This window comes from Rutidosis leptorrhynchoides, chromosome 4, assembly GCF_046630445.1.
Source record: "Rutidosis leptorrhynchoides isolate AG116_Rl617_1_P2 chromosome 4, CSIRO_AGI_Rlap_v1, whole genome shotgun sequence".
In the NCBI taxonomy this organism is placed as follows: domain Eukaryota; kingdom Viridiplantae; phylum Streptophyta; class Magnoliopsida; order Asterales; family Asteraceae; genus Rutidosis; species Rutidosis leptorrhynchoides.
The window spans coordinates 588,189,654-588,203,296 of NC_092336.1; the positions used below are offsets into that span (position 1 = coordinate 588,189,654).

General features: G+C 34.0%; 2 protein-coding genes across 5 annotated transcripts; one reads left to right on the forward strand and one right to left on the reverse strand.

Annotated features, from left to right (window-relative positions):
• Positions 1-2,576: 2,576 nt before the first annotated feature.
• Positions 2,577-7,280, forward strand: LOC139845575 (probable ubiquitin-conjugating enzyme E2 26). Of its 2 annotated transcripts, XM_071835836.1 has the most exons (10): positions 2,577-2,862; positions 2,967-3,093; positions 4,114-4,209; positions 4,300-4,401; positions 4,488-4,818; positions 4,933-5,177; positions 5,270-5,333; positions 5,416-5,555; positions 5,959-6,270; positions 6,733-7,280. In XM_071835836.1, exons 1-10 carry the CDS (start codon positions 2,825-2,827, stop codon positions 7,099-7,101), a joined length of 1,824 nt encoding a protein of 607 aa, XP_071691937.1. In that variant the 5' UTR covers positions 2,577-2,824; the 3' UTR covers positions 7,102-7,280. The 2 variants fall into 2 exon arrangements, with proteins under 2 accessions (XP_071691937.1, XP_071691936.1); XM_071835835.1 differs by having other exon boundaries at positions 4,488-5,177.
• Positions 7,281-8,122: 842 nt separating this feature from the next.
• LOC139845576 (putative nuclear RNA export factor SDE5) lies at positions 8,123-13,042 on the reverse strand. 3 transcript variants are annotated; one of them, XM_071835839.1, is made up of 13 exons: positions 12,905-13,042; positions 12,168-12,298; positions 11,751-12,053; positions 11,178-11,203; positions 10,727-10,804; positions 10,474-10,544; positions 10,200-10,393; positions 10,017-10,102; positions 9,865-9,921; positions 9,635-9,702; positions 9,360-9,460; positions 9,213-9,277; positions 8,123-8,461 (listed from the first exon to the last, which is right to left on the reverse strand). In XM_071835839.1, coding segments are annotated over exons 1-13 (1,299 nt in total). In that variant the 5' UTR covers positions 12,907-13,042; the 3' UTR covers positions 8,123-8,344. The 3 variants fall into 3 exon arrangements, with proteins under 3 accessions (XP_071691940.1, XP_071691939.1, XP_071691938.1); XM_071835838.1 differs by having other exon boundaries at positions 10,474-10,535; positions 11,751-12,298; XM_071835837.1 differs by having other exon boundaries at positions 11,751-12,298.
• Positions 13,043-13,643: the final 601 nt, after the last annotated feature.

The following is a 13,643-nucleotide window of genomic DNA, read 5'->3' on the forward strand; positions in this document are numbered from 1 at the left end:
ATAAGTTATCATAACACCACCTTTTTCTTTCATAAAAAAATACTCACAAGGTTTTCTCTAAAATGCCAAGAAGGGGGGGGGAGGGGGGGGGGGGGGGGGGGGTGGTCAAAATAACCAGATGAGAAACAACGAAAATTTTCGACGCTCAAAGTGAATGCTCTTAGAATTGGCCATTTTAATAAAGAAAACACTTCTCACCATCTAGAGACAAATCTTCAGAAAATAAGGTTTAAATAAATAGAATTGAAGTCCATAAATTTTAATATTCATTCACATTACAACCGCCTATTTGAGTGAAGAAATTAGTTCCAAACCCATAAAAAAAATAAAACAAAAGCTACAAATATAAAAAGGTTGCTTCTTATACAACAATCTCCGGCAAATGGTGTAACAAACTCGAATTACACTAGTTGCGACCATTTTCTACTCAATTTTGTCTCTTCATGACCTGTTGATTTTGTCTCTATCTTCGTTTATACTTCATTGGTTGCATTCTAAACTTCATTTTCAACTAAAATAATCTAACTAAAGTTATACAATCATATACTCCGTTCATATTAATGATACACCATATTATCCGCATCAAATAATCTTTATTTTTGTGTAAAGATTATCCATTTTCATAAATAACCTGGACCGAGAAGGAACATAAATGGTTCCGACACCTGCCACAAAGTATACATGCTTCGAATGAGTTAGAAAATGTGGCTTGTAAGCAAGAAAGCCAGCGCCATTTGATCGATTCTAAAACTAATAGTAAAAGGTTTCAGTGCTTAATTTGAGAAAAATATGATTGATTAATTGTTTAAACTCCGATAAATGTGCGAACCCGATTAGAATTTGAAATCACTGGGGTGTATAACAATAAAACGGATTAATCTACTCAACGATATTGAGTAATTTAATATCTGAGATGATTGAACTCCGATAATAGTCGGGATATAATCGGAATATGAGTAAACCGTTATCCGAGATATGATTTTGACAGAGTAAGTTTACTGTAATTGAATTGTTTGCAAATGAATGGTCCAAGGGGCGTATTTATAAGTGGGAAAGTTTGTTACATGAATGGCTGACGTGGCACACGTACCATTTGTGAGTGTAACAAACTGGATGTACATAGCGCAGACGCTCCCCTCATGTGCCACTCCATAGATATTTTGATGCACGTGTGCAAGCTACCCAATAGCACACACAATTGCACAAGTTGAAGGGCTTGCGTATAAATACAACATAGATTCTTCTTAAAGTATTTCTTTAGTGCATTTTGCATCCGAATCCTTCTTATTCAGCCGGTGTCGGCACCATTTATCCTCCTTATCGGTCCCGGTTTTTTTTATTTTATGAAAATGAATAATTTTTATATAAAAATAAAGATTATTTGATACGGAGGATGTATCATTTACGGAGTAATATATATCAAAACAATTTATTGTTGCTAACGATTTCTTGCCATATTTCCAAACAATTTATTACCCCTACATACTAAAAGCCAGGAGGATTTTTGTAGTTTCAATTTTTTTTTATTGTAGTTTTCAATTTGCGTTCACACTGCAATCGACCCTTCAACTTTGCCTCAATATACACAACGACCACTCAAATTTACATTCTTTGAGGTTAAAAAGTGTAAATTCTTCCAAAACATATGTTTCGGCAGGGATATGCAAGCCCTGTGTTGATTTTGTCAACCCATCCAGTCGCACCCCGTATGCCACTGGAGCCTAGCGAAACACTTTCACCCATAAATCACCACAATATGCCAGCACCCAGATTCGAGCCTGCGTAGTCGTCATTCTTCCAACACTTACATATGTGGGACCAAAGGGATCACAAGGGCCGGGTACCGTTGAAGCAATGCTTCGTTGGTTAAAAAAAAAAAACTAATTCCACCCGAATTTTTAGCGGGTCCTATCTTCTCGCTCGGTGCGAGTTAAATTTTTCCGAGCCCACCGTTCAACTCAAAAAAATCTCACGAACACAACGGGACTAACTATACGCGAAACGGACACTTAAAAAAAACGCTCAATACCTCGGACTATATTCAATACATATACACACCTATAATACGCTCCGTTAACTATGAATACGCAACCCAAAGGTCTCGCAGCATCGCGCGAGCTGTTGCTAATAGGGAGTATTATTTTTTGCTGCTACGTGCGGACACCTCGGCTCATTCTTGACATTATCATAACCAAATAGTAATCACTTAACTAACATCATATTACGATTTATTTTTTATTTTCATTCATTTTAGGCACGAAAAAGGTCAATGCAATTTATAAAGAACAAATATCCTCAAGGATCCAACCTAAGTTTAGTAGACACTGATTAAATGAGAATTTAGATCTTACTTACTTCATTGACCATATCAGGATATCCAACGTGGCATCCATGCACACATTTCTGGTCCCACTATATTTCTCATCACAACCGTCCACGTAAACCACTACGAACTAAAATCAAGATCTAACGGTCAAGAATCAACCAAGTAATTAATCATACGTAACCCTCCTACCGTAGCTATAAAATAACGCACTCACATGTTTAGTGACACCATCTACCCCCAAATGCTTTTCTTTAGCTTATAAAACCCTCAATTTTATTTTTTATTTTTTATTTTGCATATAAAATTAATCATCTAAAGTTCAGGATGAAAGACGATAACAAAACGAATGTTTTATTTCTTTCTTGATATAGTTTAATCCGTCAAAAATTATTATCTATATCTGATAGTAATCCGTAGCGCGATTAAAACCCTAGAAATTAGGTTTTTGGTTTTGATTCATATTCTATTGAATATAATCCGTTTTGATAGCTTCGATCAATGGATTCGACTGCAATTGCAAAGTACACCCCTCAGAAGTAAAACCTTTTTCGTTCTTTTAATTGTTTATATCTGTATATGCGTTGTGTATGTAAATATTGATGTATATATATATATATTTTGTTTTGATTTACTGTTATAGGAAAAGAGTGTTTCCGGGTAGTAGTAGTAGTACACCGTGTATGGACCCTGATGTGATTGAAATTGCTCCACCATCGGCTGATGAGATTTCGAAAATGAAATCAAAGGCTAAGGGTAAACGAAAAGAGGTAAATAATAATCAATGTTAGGGTTTATCAATTGTTTTTTTGATTGATTGAATTGTGTAGGTTAGTTTGTATGCTTTGTCTTATTGTCGTGAAACCCTAAAGTTGCTAAAATGATATGCATTTTGCTGTTATATTAGGGTAAATTAATTTTTTGGGTCGTAATTGATTGCAATTTGCCTATTTATTTCTAGGGCACATTTTAATGACAGCAAAAGTGGTTGTTGGATTAAATTTTTGTTTAAAGGATGGTGTTTATCGGCAGAATACTAAGTTTAATTATCGTGAAACGTGATTTATAAAATCGATCTTGTAATCCATCATTTGGTTTAAATTTTGAAGATACTTTGATATCATCGTTTTTCGTCACTAATATACATCTTAACGATGCATCCAAGTTTAACTTAATTATAAGGTCTTTGGGTTTTGTGCTTACACTATATTCATCTACCAAGTAAAGTTCTGCGTTATAGACTAATAGATAATTTGGGTGCTTGAAGAGAATCATTCTATACCGCATTATAATACCTCTAGATGAAGCTTTCAATCCCTCAATATCCCTAAGTAAACAAGAAAATGTTAAGCAAGTGCATTGCAAATTATATCCTCACTGATAAAACTATGTAGTACAAATCAAAATCATTTGAAAGATTTTCTATTGTTGGTGCGTATTGTAAGTCCTTAGTTTACCATCGAGTCTGTATTCGTTAAATTTAGTTATTTGGTTTTGGACAACCTATTGTCATTAACAATATGATGTATATAATACTTATGATTGTCTATTTAATACACAATTCTAGTATCCACTAGTGTATAGTGTAATTGATCATTGTTTTTCTTTGAACGAAAACTCACACACCACCCAACACCTGTTAATTCACCAATATAATATAGATATGTATATGCCATACAATTAATGTATATGCATATTTATTTATTTGTGACTGGTTAATTCTGTAGCACTCATGTTTTATATGTTATATCAACCCATTGATTCCTGAATCCGCGACCTATTGTTCCCAGATTGCCTCTTATGAAATAATTGATGTTGATATGGATGAAGACCGCAATGATGTAGTTTTCATTGATTCGAAGGTTGAGTGTAATTCAAAGAAGAAGGTATTTGTTTCTCCATTTCCTGTTCCAATTTTTAAAATTATTCATATCTAATTGCGTTATTGGAGCCTACTTATATTTATTTTGTTCTAGCGCTCCATTGGCATCTCGTTGGGTCCCAGTTGTGCATCACAATCTAATTTAAACACCATGGTCAACTCTGCGACAACAGTCAAGTCAAATAAGAAGGGAAAGGTATAATCTTTTTCCTAATCTTGTTTTTCAGTGATATATATGTATAATATATATGTATAATTGACTTAAATTCTTCCATCGTTTAGGAGGTCCCAGTGGAAACTGGTCAGAGTTGGGCCCCAGGATCAAATAACCTTTTTGATATAGATGAATATGTTTTTGATAATGAGTATATGGCTTTGCAATCTCATTTTGATGACTTGGATTTCCCAACCGGAGTTGAAGCTCCCCTTCCCTGGTTTCCAGATCTCATGAAGACCTCTTCACATCATTTGGAGACTTCTCATTTGCAGGTATCAGCTGGTCAAAGTCAAAGTCAACCAAATGGGGTTGACCCGTTTTTCACATCTACCTCGCTTCCCTCAAGTAACAAGGTTCAGACAAGGTCCTCCAAGAAAGGTGTAAAGATAACAAGAGGTGTTAACACAGTTCCAGCACAGAACATGCCTCATAATTATGCTAATTTTGGTAACGGTTTTTATTATCCTCCTGATTTTCAAATGGGTTATGACACTTCAAGTTTTTCTACAGTACATCCAAGTGTTATGTTTCCTGAATCTGGGGGTATATATCCTACGTTTAATCCGATACCAGGCTCGGGTACCGGTAATGAAGTAAGCCCAAACTCAACGGGTTTAAGTATAGTGGGAAGTTCTGATGTAGCTAGGGTTGATACTGATGATGTTGTGAAAATGTATGAAAGTTTTAAGAAGTTTGATACTGTTGTGGACCACTCTGATCATCTTTTTTCAAAACAAAAGTCAGCAATGAAGCAGGCAAGCTTATGTTACCATAAATATATCGTTAAACTTTCCTTATTAAATGTTCATTTCTATTATTTCATACACACATTTTTCAAATGTTTCAGCCACCCAAAAACTGGGCTAAAAGAATCCAAGAAGAATGGAGGATTCTTGAAAAAGACTTGCCTGGTATGTCTCACATGTTTAAACGTTCTTTAAAACATCAAGAAGCTAGCTTATGCTAAGTTTTGTCTTGTTTTATCCCGTGCAGACACAATATTTGTGAGAGTTTATGAATCGAGAATGGATATTTTAAGAGCTGTTATTATTGGTGCGGAGGGGACTCCTTATCATGATGGGCTCTTCTTTTTTGATGTGTGTTTTCCAAGTAGTTACCCAAATAGCCCTCCAGTAAGTCAAATACGGAGTATATTATAGTGTAAATTATACTAAGTCCTTGTGGTTTATATTAAGCTACACTAAGCGTCCTTATCATTTGAAAAATACAGCGATTGTCCCTTCTGGTTTTCATTAAATTACACAAATCGTCCTCATCCTTTGAAAATTACATTGATCGTCCCGCTTACCTAAAAGTGTATGTTGATGTTCCCTTCTTAATGCACATTTTGAATAAGTCAGGGACCGTCAACATACACTTTTATGTAACATACACTTTAAGGATTGTTGGTGTAATTTCATGTAAACCACAAGGACTATTAGTGTAAATTTACTCTTTATTTTTTCCTCTTGTTGATTCTAATAATATGCTCATACCTCCTAACTTTATGTGCTATTTTTATTTTTTTTATTTCAGCTTGTGAAGTATCACTCTGGTGGTCTTCGTATTAATCCAAATCTGTACAACTGTGGCAAAGTATGCCTTAGCCTTTTGAACACATGGAGTGGCGGTCTGAAGGAGAAATGGCTACCTGGCACTTCAACAATGCTCCAAGTCCTGGTTTCCATACAGGGTTTGATTTTGAACACAAAGCCCTACTTTAACGAACCGGGATTTGCACATTCTAATGGCACTCCTCATGGTGAAAAGCAGTCCTTGCAGTACAATGAAAATACCCTTATTTTATCCCTTAAAACCATGGTGTATACTATGAACAAGCCACCCAAGGTAAAGTTTAGAAGTGGGAAAATGGGTGGGTCAGGCATGTGGGAAAATGGGTTGGGTCAGGACTGTTTGACTAACCTTATTGTCCAAGTCTCTAAATTTTATAACCCAAGGTAAGATTTTGAAGTGGGAAAATGGGCGGGTCAGGCATGTGGGAGAATGGGATGGGTCAGGACTGTTTGACTAACAGTATTTTCCAAGTCTTTAAATTTTATAACCCAAGGTAAGATTTTGAAGTGGGAAAATGGGCGGGTCAGGCATTTGGGAAAATGGGTTGGGTCAGGAATGTTTGACTAACAGTATTTTCCAAGTCTTTAAATTTTATAACACAAGGTCAGATTTTGAAGTGGGAAAATGGGCGGGTCAGGCATGTGGGAAAATGGGTTTGGTCAGGACTGTTTAACAGTTTTGTCTTTAGGTCTCTAGTTTCATAGTTGCTATACTTAATTTTTTGTCTTAATGCAGAACTTTGAGGACTTGGTGGTTGGTCATTTTCGCAACCGTGTTCGTGATATATTAATGGCGTGTAAAGCTTATACCGAAGGTGTGCAAGTGGGGTGTCTTGTGAAAGGAGGGGTACAAGATGTTGATGAAGGTGACAATAACTGTTCAGCTCAGTTCAAGAACGGTGTCTCGTCATACCTGAAAACGCTCATAGCTGCATTTAAGAAGATTGGAGCTAACGAAGCTGACGAATTCTTAAACTTATGTGGAAAGAAATTCACTGCACAGGCGCCGGCGGCAGCAGGAGCACCACCGCCACAACCCATTACTAATTCTTTTGGTTTTTATCCTCTACAGTTTAATTCTATATCTACATATAATTATCATTAGTGAAAAAAAAAAAAAATGAAAATGCTATTGGATTTTGATAGACGCAGTTTTCTCTTATCATTTTGGATATATTTCATCTCTGGACCCCGTATATGATTATGATGATATGTATATAGGGGTTATGGAGAGTATTTTGACTAACTCCTTTTTTTAATGCTAAAATTTGACTTATTTATATATATAGCCCCTTTAGTTGGCGAGTCTTTTCGGTTGCTTTGTATTCCTCTTTAGTTGGCGTTTTCTTTTTGAAAACGGCTTCGTTTCTATATGAGTTTTCGCTATTTTGCCAAAAAAAAAAAAAAAAAATTTTTTTTTTTAGCCCCTTTAGAATTGTGTATTGCTCCCTTGTTGTACACCCTAATCGGTTTTGTTTCTATATGAGCAAATTGTCATGTCAAATATTTTCAGGGTTCGTTTGTGTAAGTTTTTATGTAACTTGAGACTATTATCAGTATTTTGTTTTTTTAAAAACCACTTTTTAACATTATTTTTTATGTGAATCTACAGTAAGATGCATAAATGACTGGTATAGACTGTCATGTTTTACAGGTTTGGTTATTCAAAATGCTATTTCGTTGCGGTTTTGCCTCTAGATAAAATTAGATAATCCCAATTGGTTTTTTCTACTGTATCTTATAAGACCGTTAACGCACATACGATACTTGTCTGTTTAAATAACTATTATTCTAAAATTGATGATTAACAGCTATATAACATTTTCATGCATTTAGTGACAACCCGAACTGCATTCAAAAAACCACAATCAGATTACTACTTTCCAAAATCAAAGTTGGTCCGTGAGATAATTTCGATTAACAAAGTTAATCAGTGGGTTTCAGTGGTGTTAAGTTTAGACGAATGGCATTCTGAGATAAAAAAAAAAAATTGATGTGTAGCTCAAGAAATTTAGTCTATATAGTAGAACACATACGCGATTGTTACATTATTAAGATTCAGAAAATCAGTTGACTTCTGAGTTCTAGCACTTAATAACCATAGTGTAGTAAAACTGCAGGGTTAATAATTGATGTGCAAATGCTTCTTGTTATCTCGAATTATATTAAGTGAAGTTTGGTTAATGCCATAACAAAAGGCTACCGAAGCTTTGGTGCAAGGTTTGGTCCATACAAATTGTTCAAAAGTTTGAGGCCGAAAGGATAACAAGTTTAGGAACATCATAGTACCTACAAATTTTGTAGAATATTTCGCCTATATGGTCCATCACATTTGCAGATAATATTAACTAACTTTTGTTAAAGCTTAAATTTTTCGGATTGATCACATCAATTCGGATAACCATAATTTGGCCATCCTGTTCTTCAGTCCAAGCAATAGAATCCTTTTGAAGTAGTCTAATTATCTGCATCATACATATATACAAATTCAAAAATTTGTCAGAAGCAAGAAGTTATACCAATTGCAAGAGCCATGCCTAATTGTATATACTATGATATATAGAAATATCCCCCGTCACACGAATTCAATGACTTCAAAATTTTCACCAGTCATGCAGTTTCCATTTAGTAGTAGGTCCCACAGTATATAGTCAATCAACACACCAAATAATAGGGGACCCAAAATGATATTTTCAATTTTTTTTTTTTTTTTTTTTTTTTTTTTTTGTTAAAGGGCAAATCACGCCAGCCACACATGTTTAAACTGTTTACACAACTTTTTTAGTATGTTTCACATTTGTTTCTTTATGTCAGTCACGCTTTCTACTGCATTAACTAGACATAACCTAAAATAGCATAATCATTCATCACCGAATCCCCGTTTACCTACTATAATATATGAAACCTAAAGGTGGCAATGTGGGTGGATTAGGTTATAAGTTAAAACATGATCTGGGTCAAAACAAGCAACACGTTAAGGCCGCTTTGGTTGAGTAACCAAACCATTTCGTTTACAGAATGTAATAGACATTCTAATTGGGTCAAGTTACTGTGATTCAAAAAGGCAAATTTCCTTGCCTCACACCATATTTCCTTGCACAATGCCTTGCTCAACAATTTTTACTAATAACTTCCAGTATATATATATATATATATATATATATATATATATATATATATATATATATATATGATTTCTGGGAATTTGATACGTACCCGACGCTTACGAGGCTTTTTGAATTTATCTTCACCCCCAAGCATGACTTTCAGAAATTGAAAGGCTGCAAAATACCAGCAAACAGAAATGACTTGCATCGTTAATGATTTAAAAGTTAAAAACAAGATAAAAGAATGTCGACGTACATGGTATGCCGGACATTAATGTCAATTCAGTTTTTAAAAGACGGACAGCTTGATCTGGTTCTTGCTCATTTACATTAATTGAAATCGATTCTCCATCGTTTCTGCAAACAACATCAATCACCAAAGTAAGGAGTTACGTTATAAAAAAGAAAAAAAATATACTGAAGACTTGTACTATCCTCCCATATTAAAAAGAACAAAATCAGCTTTAAAATTTTATTTTCCCATTTAAATATTCAATAAAGGTGGGGAGTTAATAGCATAAACTATCTCACTTGGGTTGAGTAAGCATTCTGCCTGAAGCTAGATTAGCTTCCTTAGCCTTCTCCGTATATAATTGTCCCTACACAGTCAAACATATTCCAACCACATATAAAACATGATGACAAGGCATCCTGAATTTTTTTTCCTAACAAATGAATGTATAAAGAAATAAAAAAAATTAAGTCTTTAAACTCTGAACTAATTAATAACATGATAAAAATAGAAACATGAGCATTGTTACCGCCTTGATGAGCTTATCTGCTTTCTCATAGCTACCTTCAACATATGCTTTAGCAGCCTGCCACAAATAAGAATACATTGAAAAACAGAAGGAATATATGATCAGTTAACATAAAATCATATTGAATGATAAAGAAGATAATTCATGCTTACGGCTCTAAAATATTCCTTCATTGTACCCCAGTGCTCTAATGTAGCTTGCCTTAGGGTATCGAAGTTATCATCATTCTCATCATTTCCTATTCATAAAACAACAGGCACAACAATACGCATGTCACACACAGGAATACTTTATTACTAGGACAAAAGGCTTAAAAATATTCAAAATAAATCTACCATCCCCGTTAACTTCATTCTTCACAATAGGAGTCTTAAAAGTTGCTATCGGTTCTTTAAAAGGTCCGGTTACTAGACCATATTTTCTGATCCTTGGTTGTCTTTTGGGAATAATTGTTTTTGGTCCCAATTCAGCTCTTTCAGGGAGTGTAAAGAGGCTGCTCAAAATTTCTTTTTCGACCTTTGGCTGGTTGCTGTAATAAAAAAATAAATAAATATTTACATTCAGCGCATGATGAACAGAGTTTCTATAACAAAAAGAAAATTCCATTACCTTCCAGAACAATCATTGACTACCATTAACTGTTCAAACTGCGTGTCCAGATCTTGATACGTCTTCATAGACTTGTATTATTAGAACATATGAGAGAAAATATGAAAATAAATATTCAAACGTAGAACGTAAATATAAAAAAGTAATTAAGTATTTAAAAGTGTAACACTCCAAGCTAGAATACTGTAACAACTGAAAAAAATGAACATGAATGCAATATTATTTAAAGTTAATCATATAGCTTAGATCTTACTGTTTGGTGGACCGTGTTTGGAGTGCCGTCTCCCAAATCCAAAGTGGGGGTAGATATTTCCATAAGTTTTTCCATGCTCTGCAAGAGCATATAACATAAAACAATCATGTCATGCTTAATTAAAATCATATGTGAACTTATATTGGTACTAAACTTATTTCATAAAGGCGAATCGAAGTATCAAATGTGTCTGAGCATAGATAAGCATGTTATTGTATTCTGAATCGGATAGATGTAATATGCTGTTTGTACCGACCTCAAAATCAATACATTAATTTTAAGGTTCGTTTTTACAACGTGAAAATAAAAGCTTAAAAAGATCGCACCCTTAAATATCAGATCCCTAGACATAACTGTGTATAAAAGATATTGCCAACTTTCATTTTATATAAAAAAAAGTAACAATATTCAAATAAAAGGGCATGAAACATGGAAAACGATGATAACATACCTCTTGGACGTCATAGCCACAACCACCTGCAACATCAAAATGCACACAAACATATTACTAAACAAATTTCTATATGAAGAAAAGGACATAAACATTCAGTCAGAAATCATTGTATCGCATATAAAAGGACCTTCTTAATTAGATAAAGACAAACAATGCCTTTGGCCACACCAACTCTGATCGATGAGTGGTTAACAGAAAAACTAAAAACACCAAGTATAAATTACAGAGTAATCTCTTAACTGTTTCTAGTAAGGATTCCATTTCAACTAGATGTAGTTAACGGATTAGTGATACAATTTGTTTAGTTTAGTTGAACCACCAGAAACTAATGGAAGTAGCTTAGCAGTGATAACAAATTCACGCAGTAGATGTTAATAAAACAAAAAGCAAAAACCTTCAAAAAAAAAAAACAGCAATAATACAAACCATAATTAACTTTTCATTAATTTGGTAATCGATCATCATGTTATATAATTGATAAAGACAAATCAAAGTCAGAAAAAGATTAGACATACGAGAGAATGAGTAAAACCCCTAATTGTTCAAGTCATATCAAAATAGGGTTCTCACCAACAACTTCTTTGATGTCTTCCATGTCTAACTGGAAACCATCCCCGAGCATCTTAAGCAGAAATTGCTCAATATCCCTATTCATAGTTTCAGTCCGTGCATTAACTGGTTGTGGACTCTCATCCCATATCTGAGACGCCGGAATCTCACTTGAAGACAACTTCAAAGGTTTTGTAATTTCACGTGCTTTATTCCTTGAAGCCCTAAATTTCCCATAACCAGCACCAATTACACCTGAAACTGTACCAACCGATGCACCAGAGTTTTTTGGCTTGGGTTGAGAAACTGTACCCCTCGATACACCTACTAACGATACAGGTGCATTAGTCATATCATTTGTTGGTGCATGTATATTGTTGTTTGAAGTGCTTCCTAGCATACTATAAAGTATGCCACAAGTTTTTTGCATATCATAACCTGCTTGACAATATGCAGACGCCATTTCATCCGCAGATAGCTTTGAACCAAAAGCACCATTCAAATATTCTAAGTTCTTGTCGTGGTCGTTGGAAAATGTACATTCGGAAGAAGGTCCGTCCTTTATCGTCCTTCAAATTCACAAAAAGAAATACAAAAAATTCATTAACCATGATTAAATCATAACTAATTCACAATCATTTTCTATTCAACTGGTTAATTTTAACCAACAGCAGCCCTTACGCATAACTATTTTCATACCCCTAACTACTAATTAGTTTCGTATACTCAAGTTAAACAAGCAAGTGCTAAAGCATAATATACAGTCCATAACCACTTAACATTACCTGTAATCAAAAACTAATTAAAATGGATCTCTAATTAACCTTGTAGTTAAACTAAATTAATTGTTTACAGTTATACATTTCTAAAGTAAACATCAAACTCAACAAAATAAAAAATAAAAAATGTAACCTAAGGTTAAATCCTTTCACTCTTAAAAAAATGAACAAAAACAAATAAATAAATAAATAAATAAATAAACGATCGAGTAACCTAGGGCAAACTCAGTACATTCATAATAAAGTGAACGATAGAGTAACCTAAGGCAAAATCGGCGTAGTTACAGCAGCTGAATGTATACAAAGTAACATTTTAGGTAAAATCATGAGTGATACATAAATAGAGTACAATTCGTAAAATGATAAAAATAAGGTAAGATCTAGATATATACATACATCGAGTAATAGATGATTTAGATGTTCGTTGAATTGTTTAATTTCTTTGATCGGTTGATTTAGCTGCAGATGAAAAGTTGTTTCTTTTGTTTGCTTATGAAGATAGGGAAACACGCTCCTTTCCGAAAAAGAAGAGAAGGTGCTCAAAGTGTTAAGAAATTTGTTATTAGGTATTTATAGTGGGGTTCAGTGGGCAATTTTATTTTGGATGTTTGGATTGGAGTTTGTAAAATTGAGTAAAATCGTGTTTTAAACGCATAGCCAAACAGCCCTGTTTTTTTTATATTTATATTTAAAATAATTATATTTATATTAATTTTTTATTTTACTTCTAGATATAGTCTGAACGTTATATAATACTCCCTCCGTCCCACTACAAGTGTCCACTTACTTTTTGCACACAGTTTTAGGAAATCCCACTAACTTCATTTTCCACCTATCAGAAATCTTCTCTCTCCAGAATAACCTCTTTTGATTGGTTGAAACATCAAGTGGACACTTGAAATGGGACATCCCAAAATAGAAAGGTGGACACTTAAGATGGAACGGAGTTAGTAGTTCATAATGGTATAGTTTTTTGGGTGGGAACAATATTCTTTTACAAGAATAATACGGAGTAAAGCTCAATTTCACTTGTGTTATAACTATTAAAATATAGACTATTAACACAATATTGTCTTAAATATAGACCATTAATCCTCTATCACAAAATAAAATACTATGAAGTATTTTATAAATT